The sequence below is a fragment of the Lycorma delicatula genome, chromosome 12 (assembly GCF_047948215.1).
Source record: "Lycorma delicatula isolate Av1 chromosome 12, ASM4794821v1, whole genome shotgun sequence".
Lineage (NCBI taxonomy): Eukaryota > Metazoa > Arthropoda > Insecta > Hemiptera > Fulgoridae > Lycorma > Lycorma delicatula.
In genome coordinates this window covers 20,221,378-20,238,412 of record NC_134466.1, presented here as the reverse complement: position 1 = coordinate 20,238,412, position 17,035 = coordinate 20,221,378, and the positions used below count along the sequence as shown (strand labels likewise).

The 17,035-nt window shown below is 35.0% G+C and overlaps 1 protein-coding gene across 2 annotated transcripts in view; it reads right to left on the bottom strand.

Annotated features, from left to right (window-relative positions):
* The window catches only part of LOC142333111 (uncharacterized), a 105,746-nt gene that overhangs the window by 26,930 nt on the left and 61,781 nt on the right, over positions 1–17,035 (bottom strand). For both annotated transcript variants that reach the window (XM_075380030.1, XM_075380028.1), the window contains 3 exons: positions 14,761–14,799; positions 11,935–11,973; positions 221–256 (listed from right to left, as the gene is read on the bottom strand). In XM_075380030.1, coding sequence (XP_075236145.1) covers positions 221–256; positions 11,935–11,973; positions 14,761–14,799 — 114 coding nt within the window. The remainder of the gene's footprint in view (positions 1–220; positions 257–11,934; positions 11,974–14,760; positions 14,800–17,035) is intronic.

The window sequence follows — 17,035 nt, the reverse complement described above, 5'->3', positions numbered from 1 at the left end:
CGACTATAAAAAGTATAAAATTATTTTTTACAATATTATAATTTTTTTTTTTAAATCTGACGTTCAAGTATGGATGTGAATGTTACAGTTTTAAATATTATTAAAAGGATTTACATATTCTTTGAAAAAATACAATCAATAATAATATTCGATTAAATATCACTGTTCCGATATTTTCTTATTTTTCATTACCATAAAATAAGCTTATTTATCAACTTACCATCTATAGTATGCATAAATATCAGTACCGTCCATTCTGAAACAAAGAATAATTAAATATTATATAATTTCAATGATATTATATCTTGTAGATAAATTTAGTGGACAAATTTAATATTAGGGAAAGAAATAAAAAAAAAGTCTGCCAAATCAAATAACGAAACTGCTTACGTAATATCTCGCCTTACAAACAAACGGATTATTGTACTTCTATTGTTATTTAACAAAAACTTACAAACCGGTACTAAATATCTTTTGACTAATTTATTTAAAATTATCCAAAAAAAGACATCCTGTTACACTAGCAATATTGCTTTGATATATATTTAGATAACAAACGTTAAAAATGATTTGAGTTTTCTGCAAGGTTGTTTAATAGTCTAACAAAAATTTTAATTAAATTTCCAAATTAATATTTTGTTTAATGATTATATTTGTTTATTAACCTCACAATTATTTCGTCTGTTTGTTATTACTACGTGCTTCACTTGCTCGTTATAATAGGTCAATTTTTTTTTTTAATTTTTGTAAACGCTATGATGAAAAATCAATATTTATTTTATCTACATACAGAAAAAAAGGCTCAGTTTCCATATTCATGTAAATTCTTGTCATTTTAAATTCGGATCAAATGTATGAAACCATAAAGTGAGAAGACGTAATAGTGCTAACAAAAACTTGTATACCAGTGAGTTAAATTAAGCTTGCAAATTTTAGGGTATGAGAATAAACAAAAAGAAACAAAATATATACTAGGGATATCTGTAAAGTAAAGACCGCTGGGAAATCTCTCTCCTTAAAGTCGGCGAATCTTTATCGTTCATGGCCAAGCATATAATGTACACACTGCATTAATGTCTAAGTTGTCGTTTTGTAGTATTTTTTATTATGTACGTGTGAGTTATTACGTTATAAAATGAATACGAAAATCGATGTTGCCGCCGACTATGAAATACGTGGAGTCATACATTTTATAAACCATCAAAACGTTAAGCCGGCTGAAACTTAAAGTTAGAGTTGATAAAGGTGATAATGTAAAGTCGGTGAAAGAAAGAAACATCCAAAAATGGTGTGAAAGTTTATAAATAACGGAATTAATTTTCGTTGTGCCTCATTTGCTTTACACTATTTTATTTATTTATTTATTTATTTTTTTTTATAATTTTAAGTGTCCCTTCTGAAAATGATCCTTTATTACACAGTTTTATCAGTTCATATGACGTTACAAATTTTGTATCACCTTATTGTAAATAATTTTTTTTCTTCTGTTAATGGTGAAGTTACATTACCGTTATGAATGGGACCTTAATAGTACATTCTTAATGCTGGCTAACGGGGTTGCGAGTGTTTTCCTCGGAGATGTAATTTGTCGACATAACTACACCTATAGGCCGTATTCAAGGACTGGATTTTGAGGCCACCTGTAGATACGGAAATTTAATTAATTAAGGAAATGGATTCATACCACCTTTAGAGCAGGTGATGTGGCGGCCAGAGTTGAAGTGATTGCAAGTGTAACGAATGCCCTTCCGCTGTCTACATGCCCCCCGCGATGGCAAGCATGTAGTTAAGGTGTCCGTGTATGTCGGCCCATGGGAGCTCTGAAAACCGTCGTTTAAGGGCCTGGAGTCGTGTATGTCGGCCCATGGAAGCTCTGAAAACCGTCGTTTAAGGGCCTGGAGTCGGTGTAGAGATTACGCATCCGCTCTTAGCCAAGACATATGTCTGTTCCACCGTAGTATGGACCGGACCTTCAGGGTTGGTAGCCCTTTAGAGGGGATGTACCCCGGCGGTTAGCCTTGCTGACAAAGGGATTAAATACTATACAAATTGAACAAACACCAAACGTGGCAGAGGTTCACTTAAACACGCTCGTTTAGAACCAGCCGTTTCACCTGAGGCGAAACGGAGAAAGAGTTCTGAAACAAGACAGCAAGAAATTGAAGCTAAGAACTTGCAAAGAGCTTTTCACTGGAGTAATATACCAAAACCAAAGTATTTGGTATTTACGAATGAAAACGGAAATTTCTCGAGGGTAAGCCATTTTCTAATTGCCCGAGAAATAACAAAATGAGCTGAAGGCACAGTTAAGGAAATCAGAAAAAACTTATAAATGACTTCATGTGGAGATTACGAATGGTGCATAGTCACAGAAGATCCCAGGGCTCAAAAATACTGGAGATTTTGTTCTACGTGTCGATCCGCGCGGCACACTCAAACACCTGAAAGTGTGTTGTGGTCTGTCGGGATCGTCTTAACTGCACTGAGCAGTAGTTGAAGCAACTACTAAATAGTCAGCGGTTACGAAGACTTAGAATCAGTCACACGCGAATAACAAATTCATACTTCTTAACCGGCGAAGAAAGACATGTGTGGTGTTTGTAAGAAAACACTTATAGTCAAGCATCTGGAAAAGCAATGGAAAAGTGCATCATATATGAGGACCTCAGAAAGAGGTTCCGACTAAGAAATAATATTGCTGCTGATTTCCAAAATGGAAATGAAGGAAAAATAGTTGCTTATCTACACGCCAGTAGACTTCTTGTATGTCTAAAAGTAAATTCAAGCTGTTTTAAAGGATCTCTAAGTAGTAGTAGTAGTAGTAGCTTCTATGTGTACAATCGGAGTCTCGAAGCGTCACACGTATAATGACGGAAATGACAGCATTGGAGGGTCATTATGGTGTTCCACAGGGTCCGTGTTGGGTCTCATATTGTGGAGTATGGTATATGATGGGTTGCTCAGCACGGATTTCCCGGTAGAAGCTACGTTCTTAGCTTATGCTTATGATATTGCTATACTGCTTACAGAGAGGACTGAAAATGAAGTAAATAGGATTGCAGGAGAGACGGTGAAAAAAATCCAAGACTGGATGGGAGACAAAGGTCTTTGTCTGCGTCCAGAGAAAAAATCATTCTTGCGCATGACAAGTTGGAGGAGAATTCTAGATATTGAGGAATGTGAAGCGTCCGTAGGTCCACTGTAAGTTAATAACATAATCTCCAAAATGTTGGACAACGTTCGTCAATAGCAAATTTCGTGGCTAACATCACGCGACAATAAGATAGACCATAAAGAGATGAACAGTCATGAACTGACGTAAAAAGTAGTTATGAGATCAGGCGAAGAGTGGAGCCGGAGTGCGACGGGGTTATAGACAGCCCTCTGCGGAGCTATCGTTTGTCTGCGCCTATGCAGATGGCCAATGGTGATGAAGCACGAGGAGTCTTGATCCCCCGAGCTCAAAGGGATGGTGTAATGCTTAATTGCTGATCCGACCACGGGTGTGGAGAAACGGAGAACTAGGAGTTTTAGTCGGTAGGGGGCGGGCACACATAGGCTCTTAATAAAATCTAGCCGAATCCGTACGAGTCCAATACTCACCCACTTATGGGAGTTACGTAACTGGTTTTTCTCCGCAACATCGATAACAAAAAATGTCAGGACCAGGAAGGATAGCCTCCCTTCTAAGGGGTTATTTGGCCGTCCTATAAAGACGGTCAAATTGCTCTTATGATGCGGGGAGTGACACCGATGGGTTACGTTTTTCGGGACTATTGGTAGGAGGCATTCAACTGCCACGGCTCCTAGGGCGACTGATGATGCTGCTGTTTAATTTTAAGATCGGGGCGCTTTTTCAATCCGTATATGTTTTTCGTGTTATGGTTGAATGTTTTTGTAAATTTTTGTGTTTTTTTAAATAAAATGAAGGATCCTTTACACTCTTACATATGATGACCATGATGGTGATATAAACCTCTTTTAAGAATGTGACGAAGGCTAATGATCTTAAAAGTCGATTGCCGTAAAACAAACAAACAAAAAATAATAATGATAATAATAAAAAGATGATTGTTTGTTAACATTTATATATATCTACTTTGGGTATTATTAGTAGATCAATACGCACAGTTTTGGCAAAAACGAAAGATAGACTCTTAGAAGATTATTATCGTGGTAAAAACATAAAATACGCATGGCAGAGGAAATTATGGATGGCATTAGAGTTCATATTTCGTAAATCATGCTGGTGGAAACCACTACATTTAGGTGAACATTCAAAAATGTATATTGATGACAGCAAAACCATTTCTAGTTTGCATAGATACTATATTGGAACCTGTAAAAAAAGAAGGTAAGCCATATGAAAACTTAACCATATTTACCAGGATATTCAACAAAGATTTCAACTTACCGTTACTCACTCCGAAGATTGATCAATGTGATAAATATGTTGATATTATCAATGCTAAGGAACAGAAAAGATTTGAATTGCAGCAAGAATATGATATTCATCAGGGAAAAACAATTAACCTGAAAAGAAAATTTGGACGAAAGAATAGCATCACCAGTTAATTTAAAGTTGCTTGTTTTGATTCACAAAAAGTTACGCCTTTTCGAAAAGGCGAGGTTTCAGCATTTTATTACAAAGAAAAATTATCAATTTACCATTTCACAATGGTCAAACTGGAAAAATCAAAAATTGAAAAAAAAAACAAAGACAAAGGCATTGGTGATATTTTAACAATTGCCGTAAAGAATAAAATTGAGGATCAGTCAAAATACCTTCGTGCTTGATTCACTACTTAACAGAGTACGCAGAAAGGCTTAATAAGATAACTTAGAAATCGTATTTTATTCAGATAACTGCGGCGGCGGTTATTTTTTCTTATCTGAATGCAGTAGCAAATTTTTACATAAATTCCATAACACAAACATTCAATAATTGTTATACCCAGAATGAAGGTGATGCATTAGATTCCATGGTTAAAAAAAAAACTAAACTGTCCTTAAAATTTGGACCGATCTACATACCTTGTCAACGTGCGAGTCTGATACGTACAGAAAGAAAAAAACGGTCCTCCGTTCAAGTAAACCGAAATATCCTCCTACGATTTTAAGATTCAAAATTATTAACTGATTGCAGTGTGATAAATTTTAATACTAATTTTACGTAAAAACAATGAGGGTGAAAAATTTAATGTAATGACATTAGCGTTGCGAAAGGAAAAATGTTTAGACAGCATTTTAGTACAAATTAACTTATAAAGATCCACTCAAGGAAGATATGTCAAAGATCGACAACAACAATTACAGACCACTGAAGAAAGAAAAACGAAGAAGTACAAACAAAGCTAATGCTTTTACTTTTTAAATACAGTAAAAAAGAAAACTTATGTAAAGATACTTTCTATATCGTATAATATGTTTCAAGATCTTCAAACCCACTGGAATCTAATTTCATTCCTAATTATAATTCTCATTTTTATAATTCATTAATTCCCTTAGAAAAAAAAAAGAGTAATATTAAACTAGTGAGGAGCGGACTCGTGGGGAAGGTCCTATGCGGTTCTAATGAAATAAGCAGTAAGACCCAGAGCTACTGTTATGAGGTGTCCGCAAGAAGTGCTGAACATAGTCGATGGGCTCTTCCCCTCGGAGAAGGAATTACTCCCAGTGGTGAGAGGCGTGGCTGGGACTAAACCGCTATTTACCGATTCAGAACTGGAGGCGGTGAACACACGTAGATCGTTGCCAAGGGCGATTCTGCTTAATATGGTTATAAAAGTGGCGGCTCAGGCTGGGCCAGAGGCGTTTTTAGAGACATACAACGCCTACCTTAGGGAGACAGTTTTTCGTGGCAAATGGAAGCGTCAGTGGCTGGTGCTAGTTCTTAAACCGGGGAGGGATTTGGCACTGCCCACCTTATACGCTGGCGATGATTGATGCGCTAACGAAACTGCTGGAACGTATGCTTAAGCAAAGGATAGTTGGTGTACTGGAAGAGCAGGGGGGTCTCTCGACTCAATATGGATTTCGCAGGGGTAAATCCGCCCCCGATACTATGGCTGCTGTCTGAGACTTGGCGGGAAGAGCCTTGAGGACAGGTGATGGTAGGATCTACGTCCAAGTCACACTGGACTTATGAAACGCGTTTAATTGCATTTGACACTCAGTAATAATGGGAACAATGGAGGGCCTTCCTGACAATTCTTATAGCATTGCTAGTGGAGGCGGAAACAATGTATGAGACTGTAGGCAAAATCACTGAGTCGTATACAAAGATTAGTGAGTGGATGGCTGGGAGAGAAATGAAGTAGGCTTCTGAAAAGACGGAGATGGTGGTGATCTCTGCCGCCAGGAGGAGGCCAACTTTACGTCTGATTCTTGATAGCAGAAATTGTGTCTCAGGTCACCGTAAAATACTTAAGAATTTGGGTTGACACCAGACCAAGATTAAGTACTCACTTACTCCGGGCTTGTGTGAAGGCGGATAAAACGAAGAGAGTTATTTCTAGCCTACTCCCTAATACAAGATAGCCCACCCAACATAGGAGGAAACTACTTACTGGTGAGGTCTATTCACTCCTGCTATATGGCGCTGAGTTGTGGGTGGGCGTTATTAGATTTGATAAGTACAGGATAAATTTGAATTCATCCATAGGAAGTGTTGCATCAGAGTAGCGGCCGCCTATAGGACGGTTTCCAGGTAGGCGGTTGAAGTGATTGCTTGATTCCCGCATGTAGACTTGATGATAGTGCGGCGTAGCAGAACTAGGGAACTGAGAACACTCCCATTAGAGGAAAGGAAGCGTTCTGCTGAAGAACTAAAAGAAGAGATCGCACAAACAATGGCAGGAGCGGTGAGACCGATCCACGAAGGGTAAGTGGACCCCCGGCCTTGTTGGGAAAATCAGGGGGGTGGTACCGGAGGATCCATGGCACGCTGAGGTTTGAGTTAACACAATTCCTGGCGGGATGAGTTCGGGGACACTCTGCTAGTGCGTCTGATGGTGGCTTCTTGTAGATGGTGTGACTATTTGTGATTTATTTCTAGAATGCTGAGTGTGTATGTAACGCGTGGGTGTTGTGGATGTTGAAGCTTTGTCCTGTTTTCTGCTGGGTTCTTGTGTGATGTTGTCGGTGTTTGTATTTGACGTGCTGTAAGGTGGAAGCCAGAAGTGGAGGTTTAGTCGGTAGTGCGCAGTAATACATTCGCCCTTTGTTATAACTGGCGGAACCTGTTAACGAGCCCGACACTGCTTAGGCGTTCGTAAATGTGGTTGCTTCATTTTTAAATAAAAAAATAATAATAATAAACTACTGTGTTGAATTATCAAAATTTTTAATTTTTATTCTGCATAATATTCGGTTTAAATTTTCATGTAATTTTTTTTAAATCATTATTATCGTTATTAGAAAATGTTTTTATTTTTATTTTTCATAAATCATGAATATTGTACAACAATATTATATTACATGATCATAATCAATTACTTTACGTTTCATAATAAAATAAAAAGTTTATTGTTAAAAGATGAGTGCTTTTTTTCATAATTATGTAATTAATTTTTGTCCTTAATATAATAACAGTGACTCAAAGAAATAATGATACAACTCGAAGAAGGGTTGATCTTGTATGGTAAAACTCACCCTAAAATTCAACTTTTGTCTTGATTATTATTTTGTTATATTGTCAAAAGAACTCTTGTCGATAAGTAATAAATACATCTTGACCTCTGTAGGGGAAGACAACCACCCTGTAACGATCCACACCATCCACTTCTTTCCTAGCCCAGATGGGCTTTACCGGATTTCGTCTTTTAGACCCTATAAACTTGATAACACAACACAGTCATAAGTTTAGCCTCTATCAGGATGCCACCGATGGGTCATGGCAGACGTTTACACGAATGTATTTACACAACCTACTACCGCCTTCGTATGGCCTCTTCCAGCCACAACCACCTACACCCACCATGACTTACAAACCTCAACTATCAAATTAAACGATTCGCAAAAGCACAAACACATTCCAAACACCGAAGGATTCACACAAAACCTCTTCTTATATCTTCCATTAAACTATGCACTCAGATCATTACTTGGTCTAGTCTTTAAACACAAAAAATACTATCCTCATACCAACAAAACAATTGTTGATTGCAAGAACGACAATTTTGTGCTACAATTCAATTTACTCAAAGTTCTTTTGTTTTACTTAAAAATCAAAAAAACAGATTCACAAATTTAATAAGCCTCTATTGAAAACATACTTTATCTCTGTTTTTTCATGTTCGCTTCCGAGATCGAGGTCAGTGCCTACACCCTCCCTCAGTGCAGCTCCTACAACCTCCTCTCTGTAAGAACCCTCACAGAGTTCTCCACACATTTCATTCATCTCATCCTTACAGAGAATATCTATGCCTACAGGGATCATTGCCCAAACGCCTATCTTGGCGAAGTAAACACCCAGGCGGGCCCCTAGCCACCCGGGTTGCATATATCTATACATCTATAACATCATCAGGCGCATTCAGTCATCCTTCGCAGGGCTAAGAATATAAGGATGCCAGAAACTATATCCCACTTCTTTGCTGCACATCATCAATGGCCCTACACTCCGATCTCAATCCTGAATTAATCAAATCAAATCTAGCCACCTATCTCGAAAAGCTCTATGTCCAAAAAGAAACTGTGTAATATGCCGATTGGGAAATCCACCTGCATACTTCTCACATCAGGAGACATTCCATGCGCATAACGGCCATCGGGCGATTCCGTCCACCTGACTTGCAACAAACGGAAACTCTGGTCGTCTATTTCTTTTATGCACCCAGAGGTAAGTTGGCCTACATTCTTAGCATTATAACACAATTTGCCCTCAAAGGCAAGGATATCAATGGGCTTAATACCAGAAATAACAAGGACCACCTCTCGAGACACAGTCTCATAGGCACCAATCACAGATAACAATAGGAGACACTGGTTTCTAAACAAAATAATCCTGTAACATTTGTACCTCAGTCGATGAGCCCAGAGAAGTGTAGCATTCAGCAGTATAGCTTCGCATTCCCCTTTATATAGAACACGCATGATTCTGAAATTAAGCCAACAATCAGGATGAATTTCTCACCAAACACCTAAGAAATCAGAACAGGCCTTTTTGGGAGCATATTGAAAATGCTCCTTTGAATCGAAGATCCTCATCAAGGATAACTCCTAGATACTTCTGTAGCGGGATATACCTAATTCGATGATCTGCCATTGATATTCGAAGTCGTCGTTTAATAGCTACTCCGCAATTGAGTAATATCATCGTTATTTTTTCTGCGATAAACGCCATATTATGTTCCCAACTACACGGCTAGAGTAACTTGCAAGCTTGGGCTGCCCTTAATTCGATCTCATGTCTCGAATTTTTTTTAACCAGCAAAATCACGTCTTCCGCATACGCGATGACGCGGCATCCACTGGTAACCTCAACCACATCAACGAATTGAATTCAACAAGCCAGAGCAGGGGTCCTAAAACACTACTGTGCGGACAACCTTTAGATAGCGTTATTCCTATTTCTGGGACGCCGTCTCGAAGAACAACGTATGGTTTGCTGAAAAAACTATAGAATATATTCAGCTCATTCTGCATACAATCACGCTTTTGTAACTAAAACAGGGAAGAGGAGCACCACAAATTATTAAAAGCTTCTGATTTTTCCAAAGAGATACCTAAGACAATAATCAGACTCAATAGAAGAAGCAATATTTATAACCTTCAGACCAGCATCTTCCGTGCCTCTGCCTGTGCTAAAACCATACTGATCATCCATCAACAACTTTCTAGAATTCAATTTATCACTAACACGAAGATATAATACCTTCTCAAAATCTTTTCCAACATTACATCTCAAGTTCTCAAGCAACAACCACAGGTTTTACTATCGACCGAGTGCTTGCAATCCTTGCGAAATCTTCCGCAACTTACGCAAGAACAGCTTCAAATTATTTACGACACTCTTCCCGTTATGTACGTTGTCACCATAATACGTACAAAGTGAAGCATACTAACCGAATTTAGCACTTAGAACAAATTTACAAAACATCTCTGAACATCAATGTACTGCAGATCTACCTTGACCTCCAATCTTTTACTAACTACAGGTTCTGAAATAACTCTAATTGTTTTATTGCCATCCGCTACGACAACTAGACCTTTTCTACTGTGCTTTATGTTCCTAATTTTCAAATTTTATTTCTTGCCTTCAAAGCAGCCTGAAATTACTCTCTAATTTCTTTAATTGTATTTTGGAGCCCTCCTTTCTGTTTAGGAAGATGGCTTCCGTCTGCTTGTGGACTAAGATGCATCCTGCTTGCCTTTAATTAGCCCAGAAATGTGGCTATTATTTAATACGCGTGTATATTATTTAATATACTTGTAGAGATATACGAGAAACTGAAGGCCTGATTATCCTTCTGTCACTCTACGCATCTCTTAGTCGCTGCTGTTGTTTACGCAAGTGAAAGCAATAACGAAAACACAGATAACGATCTCCGTTCTAAAAAGAGCTCAAGCAGGTCTAAGGCTACCTCGGCGAACCCTTGCTTGTTACAGGCCACAAGCAGTCTTTGCCACATCTTCGCTACGTGCCTTGTAGAACAAAAACTCGATCTCTTTACAAGGCCCTCTATGAAGCACGTCTAAATCAGACACCAGGTACCAATAGGGATTTCGGCGAAAACGGACTAAATAATTTGCATATTTAGAACTCTTTGTTATGACGCGCGATATTTTTTCAAATGAGACTTGTAATAACTTCATAAAACAAATTTGGCGTTCATAAAATTATGGCTTGACAGTAAATAAATTAATTAAATTGTACTCATAAAAAGAATTATGTTACTGTTTGGGTAAAAAAGGACTGTATGGCTGTATGTTTTTGCCAAAGTTACAGCCTAAGTTGTATCGGTTATTATACTAAGTGAAATCGATTTATTAACAGGATGACATACACGTTATACAGCAATTAATTTGTTCCTCGATTAACTAAAAATATTTCAGAAATAAATAACCGATATTTTCTCGGTATACAAAAAGAAAATTTTCGAAGAGTGATAGATGTTGGCAGAAATTAATAACTTTTTGTTAAGTCGGTATTATTTTCTCATTTGTCAAATTGATTCATTTATAAAACAAAAAATAAAATAAAATCTTAAGATGACTATCAAACTGAACATTTGTGAATTTATTTTATAAAAAAACCGTATAAAGCATTAGTGACTGACGATAAAGAGTAGATAATATAGAAAAGTGAAGCCCTGTTACAGAAAGGAATAGTAACTGTGCACTTTCTGTTCATGTTACTTTTTAATCTGTACAAAGATAAAAAATCAGAACTGGAACGTTAATGCTGAGAAGGGAGTAACTGTCCAAGGAGGAAAGCTAAATACATTGAGATTCACTAACGACACTACTCTTTGAACAGAAACCAAATACAGTGATTTAAAGAAATAGCAAAGTGTACATATTCACTACTAGCAGAGAAATTCAATTTGAAAAAAATAAGAGTGAACAGTGATAAGGAAGTGTAATAAAAATAGTAGTAATAATAAGAAATTAAATAATAGGGCAAGGAAACATAATACAATTTTTTATTGCCAGAATTTTTATATCAGGATAAGTGAAGTACTGTAGTCACTGAAAGCAGACTAAAATCCCAGAAGAAGGAGGGTTTCAGGAAAAAAGCCAGTGTGAAATCAAAAACATCTCAGAATTAGAGGTATTCTTAAAAATAAATTTGTGGATTGTAGTGAAATACGTATGTCAAGTAAAAATGAAAACAAGAAAAGAAGTCTTTGAAATGTGATGTTGAATGAAAATGATGACAATTATGTTACATATTTGATGATAACATGGTTATAGAATATGAATACTTACATTACGTGTTCAATATCGCCATATTTAGTTTCTGGATCGCTGAAACAGAAATATTCCAAAATAAAAATGATAATAATATTCATTTATATATCTTTATTTCCTGATAGTTCCGCAGCTCCTGAAACATCTTCTTGAATCTTTGAAAATGAAGGATATAAAATAAAGTGAATTAATAATAGTAATCAACACGAACAATATAATTAACTTTCAAATTTAATGATGTCTACTGAAAAAAAGGACCAACAATAAATTGTGTAAATATATCGGCTAAGGCGGTCCAGTTACTCAATTCAATTTTGAATTATAGCAGTTATTAAAGCGATAACTAAAATTTTTAATTTGTATATATGAATCAAAATTAAAATAAAGAAAATTTTCATCTTTGAAAATTTTAGGCTCATGAATGAGGAGACTTTTTTGATTAAAATATTCCCTAAAATTGATTTAAAATAAATTATAAATTATTAAACATTTGGGAGTGTCCCAACACGAGAGAGGTATTGTAACTACTATTTAACAAAATACCATTTGAGCATTAAAAATTTTAAATTGTATAAAAATATTTTTTGTATTTTGGGGATTCCCATACTCAAGGGTAAGTGTTCGGGTAAAATTAATTTTTAAGAAAATAATTCGTAATTGGTGATAATAAAGTGGAAAAAAATTAATTGTTAAAAAAGGACAAAAATACAGCCAGAATTCTAAATAAACAGTTTTAATTTTCAGGATCTCTAATCCCGAAAGTGCAACGAAATTAACAAAAAAATATTTTCAATAAAAAATACCTTCGCAAAAATCTAAACATCAGGCAGTACAATATGGTTATAAAACTGGAATGTCTTTACGTCTGGGAATGCTTAAATTTAAATTAAAAATGGAAGATTTAAAAATTAAAAAGAAGAATAATTCAGAAAATTCTACGCCCAGTTTATGAAAACGAAAATAATAAACAGAGACATAACTACGAAATTTACAAAAAATTTATAAACAAAATAGAAAAAACAAACATTATTTTTCTTTGGACATTTTTTTAGAATGCCCAATAATCGTCTTACAAAACAAATACTTAATTATTTTATAAAAGAAAAACTGAAATTAATTGGGAGAAACAGCCTAAAATCGATAAAAAAAAAACACCTCAGAAAATGCAATATGAGACAGAAAAATTTATAAAGAGAAAATTTAATCAATACTGGGTTTCCATGAAAAAACTGAAAAAAGATAACCTGGTCAAGAATCGGCAAAAAAAGAAGAGAACAACAGGAATGAGAAAAATTTTGGGCAAAGAGAAAACTGCAAAGAAAGTAAAGATTACTATGTGGTCTTTTGGAGGCCAAAAACCAAAAAAAAAAGAAATGTTATGGCACATAACTAAAATAGATCAATTTTATTTACATTTTTTTTTAAGACTTGTAATAACTTCATAAAACAAATTTTGCGTTCATAAAATTATGGCTTGACAGTAAATAAATTAATTAAATTGTACACATAAAAAGAATTATGTTACTGTTTGGGTAAAAAAATGACCGGCTGTATGTTTTTGCCAAAGTTACAGCCTAAGTTGTGTCGGCTGCTGTAGCAGCATATATCGCTCTAGATGGGAAAGTAAAAAAATATTGAAACATATAATTTTTTTGTGAATTACTCATATAGTAATCAACATAGAAATAACAAAACACTTAACACTGAAGCAGGCTTAAGAAACACATTCAAACGCAAATTAACACGATAAGAAATTTCAAGTAAATAAACTGAAGTCATATAGGAACAATTTAAATAAAAATTTAATAAAAAATATTTTTGTGAAGGCATAACTCCAGATTAACGTCATATAACAAAAATCATGAATTAGGAAGCGGTATTAAATATACAGTGTTAATCGTTAACTGCAATATTTGTAATTTTTGGATACGGCTGATCGCAATCTTTGCATATTGAAATATGCAGTACTTGCAAAAGATAAACTAAGAATTATTGACTGAATGAACTGAGATCCTGTTTTAATATGACTTTTTGAGTTTGTGATAAAGGTACAGCCAAACGGATTTTCAATTTTAATAAAATTTTTCACTAATACGTTTTGCTATTAAGTGAATTTGTTCGTTACGACTTTTCAAAAAATATTCCATTTCAAAATGATAACGTGTTTTTTTTTCAGATAGCGTTTGATGAAGTAATTTAGTCGAGGTAAAGTTCTACTTCACCAAAAGAAAATAAAAAATACAAAATATTAGTCGAGTAAATATTTTTTATGCTGATCACAAAACTCATCATAACTGAAGGGTCATGTTGAAAAAAATAATTCAAATATGTAATATTTCTAATTTGATCGAGAAGGCTTGGGAGTTAGACACCCTTCAACTGCAAGAGATCTTGAATTTCCCACATAATATATTTTACATTTCTTTTGTTGTAGATTGTAATTTGACAAATACCAACATTCCATATTTTTATAATTAGTGGGAGGGCCAGCAAAAGAGGCATTTAGAGATAAAAAGAAAACTAAAACCTTTGTTCACCATCTTGTTTTCTAATTCTTTCTGAAGTTGAGTACACTTTAAAGAAGAGTAGTCCACGAATCAGCATTCTATACAATATAATTATAATTTTCCTCATCTGCTAAAATATTCAGTAAATAGGGTTAGAAATTGAATGATTAATAATTTCAATTGATTATTGTTAAGTGAAGCAGTTTCTACAGAAAAATAAACTTAATTTTTATAAAGTAAACTTTATTAAAATTAACACCATAGAAATTGCAAATAAAAGATTACTTAAAACTACTAATTATTAAAGCTATATTATTAACTTATGGTAGGTACATACCTGGGGTTACACGGTAGTCCAGTAGGAATATATTTATTGCTGAAAAATGAGATAAATAAAAATGAAAATTAATTATAATAAATAAAATGTGACTTTTTTTTTTATTGACAAAATTAATTTATAACTGTATAGGAATTTGAAGTTGGAGTATGCGAAGCACAATATGGTTGTGAAAGAAATATATTGATAATCAACAATCCAGTTACTTAATTGTGACCGCAATAAAAAAAATATATGCAGGGCTAAAATAAAACAATTATGCAAATCATTACTAATAAACTAATACTAGTGATATTTTGTGGTGTAGAAATCATTATTCTAGGAAAAGTAACATATTCTGTTAGAAATTGAATGTAATAACTATTGAACATCAATCTGGAATAATTTTTTTTCATCTTTTATGACCGCATACGATCACTTTAGTCAGTCCATTATCCAAGTTTCTTCGAAGTACTTTTCGGGCCTTGCGGTCCTCCCAGTAATTTTTCATACGTTCCAATCTTCGTGTCCTTTCTGGTGGTGAAAAGGTCTGTGTTACCAATATCTCTCTAGGAGTGTGAAGCGATTGTTTTGGTGCTTGATTTTTTGTGTAATTATTTCTTGACTGTAGTGTCTTCTGGTGTAAAGTCAATTTCGTTCAGATCCTTTCTTATTTAACTGATCCATCTGCATCCTGTCTTGGTGTTTTTCGAGTCAAAATTTGACTACACCAGCTGTTTCAGAAATCTCGAATCTTCAATTGAAACATCCTAGTCTCCTCTTGTGCATGATATAAGTGGTAGGCTCTAACTCTGCAACTCGCTGTTGTTGAGCACAATCAACCAATGCCCATCTTTCTGGTTCTTTCTGTTGATTTATGTTCTTGCAATTTTTCTTTCGATTTTCTGGAGTCTGTCGGTCTTTGATTGTTCGTTCAGGTATTAGTGTTTCTGCTGTATATATGATTTTCTGTTTTATAATTCAGTTGTAGTGTCTTACTTTTGACTTTATGGATAGACACTTTTTACTATGTGTATCAGGTTAATTTTTGTGCATCAACTAGTATGTTTGTTGTTGTTTGAATTGAGGTTTTTTCGTTTAAATTGTGTGTTATTATTTCTCCAAGGTATTTAAATTGGGTTATCATTTTGACTTTATGTTTACTATTTTTAATTTTTTTGGGGCGTAATTTCTGTCTTTTCGAAAGATATTTTGAGGCCAGTTTTATTTTCAATATTTTGAAGTTCTAATATCTCAGTTTTAGCTTCACCGATGTCATTTGCTAGCACTGCCAAGTCATTGACAAAATCAAGGAAGTTTGTTTAGTTTTTTTTTGCTATTTTTATTTTTAGAGAAAATGTTTTGATCCAGTTCCTCATTACAGTTTCCAGAGTGCAGTTAAATAGTAGCGGTGAGAGTCCGTTTCTTGACATCGTCCTGTATTGATCTCAGATGGTTCTAGAGTTCGCCTTTTGTGGGCTTGTAAGTCCACAATTGTTATCACCATGTCTCTTCTTCTTTTACTATTCTAATCTATTATTAACTTGAGAGTCATGATTTGGTCTGAATAGCTCCTCGCAGGTCTGAAACCTCTCTGGTATTCTTCTAGTTCTTTCTGGAGTTGTAAACCGATCCTATTAAGGATGATTCTTAAAACAAATTTTGTATTCACCAGTAGTTGACATTCACCAGTATGAGATTCACGAGTAGTTGTTACGGTGTATTTTGGCCATTTTTTGGTTTAGCGGGTGGAAGAGGGCTGTCATCCGATGTTCTTTTAGTTGTTCTTTGGCCCAGATGTTGACAAGCTGTTGATGAAGGGCGATTTTTTCAGGTCTGATCTTCTCCCGCCACTTTGACTTCATCTAATGTCGTGCTTGGTAGAATTCTTTTATTGCGTGAGGGTTAATGTTTAGTGGTAGTGTTGTTATTGGGTTCGGTCAGTTCTTCACAATTTAGGAGTTTGTTAAAATATTTTGCTAGGATTTCCGCGTTGTTTTTATCGTTACGGGACAGATTATGGTTTTCATCCTTCATTAGAAGGTTTGGGGGTTCGTATTTTTGGAGTTGTCTTTTGAAGATTTTGTTGTAGTCTCTTGACCGCGTTTTGCTGAATTCTTCTTTCACTGATTTAAGTATGTTTTTATGGTGTTGTCTTCTTATTTTCCTTAGGGTTGGTTTGGCTACTTTTCTTTGTTTTACTAGGTTTTGGAAGGATGTTTCTGATTTTTGGGATTGATGTAATAGTCATGCATGATAGCTCTTTTCCATTGTTTCATAGCATTCGCTGTTCCAC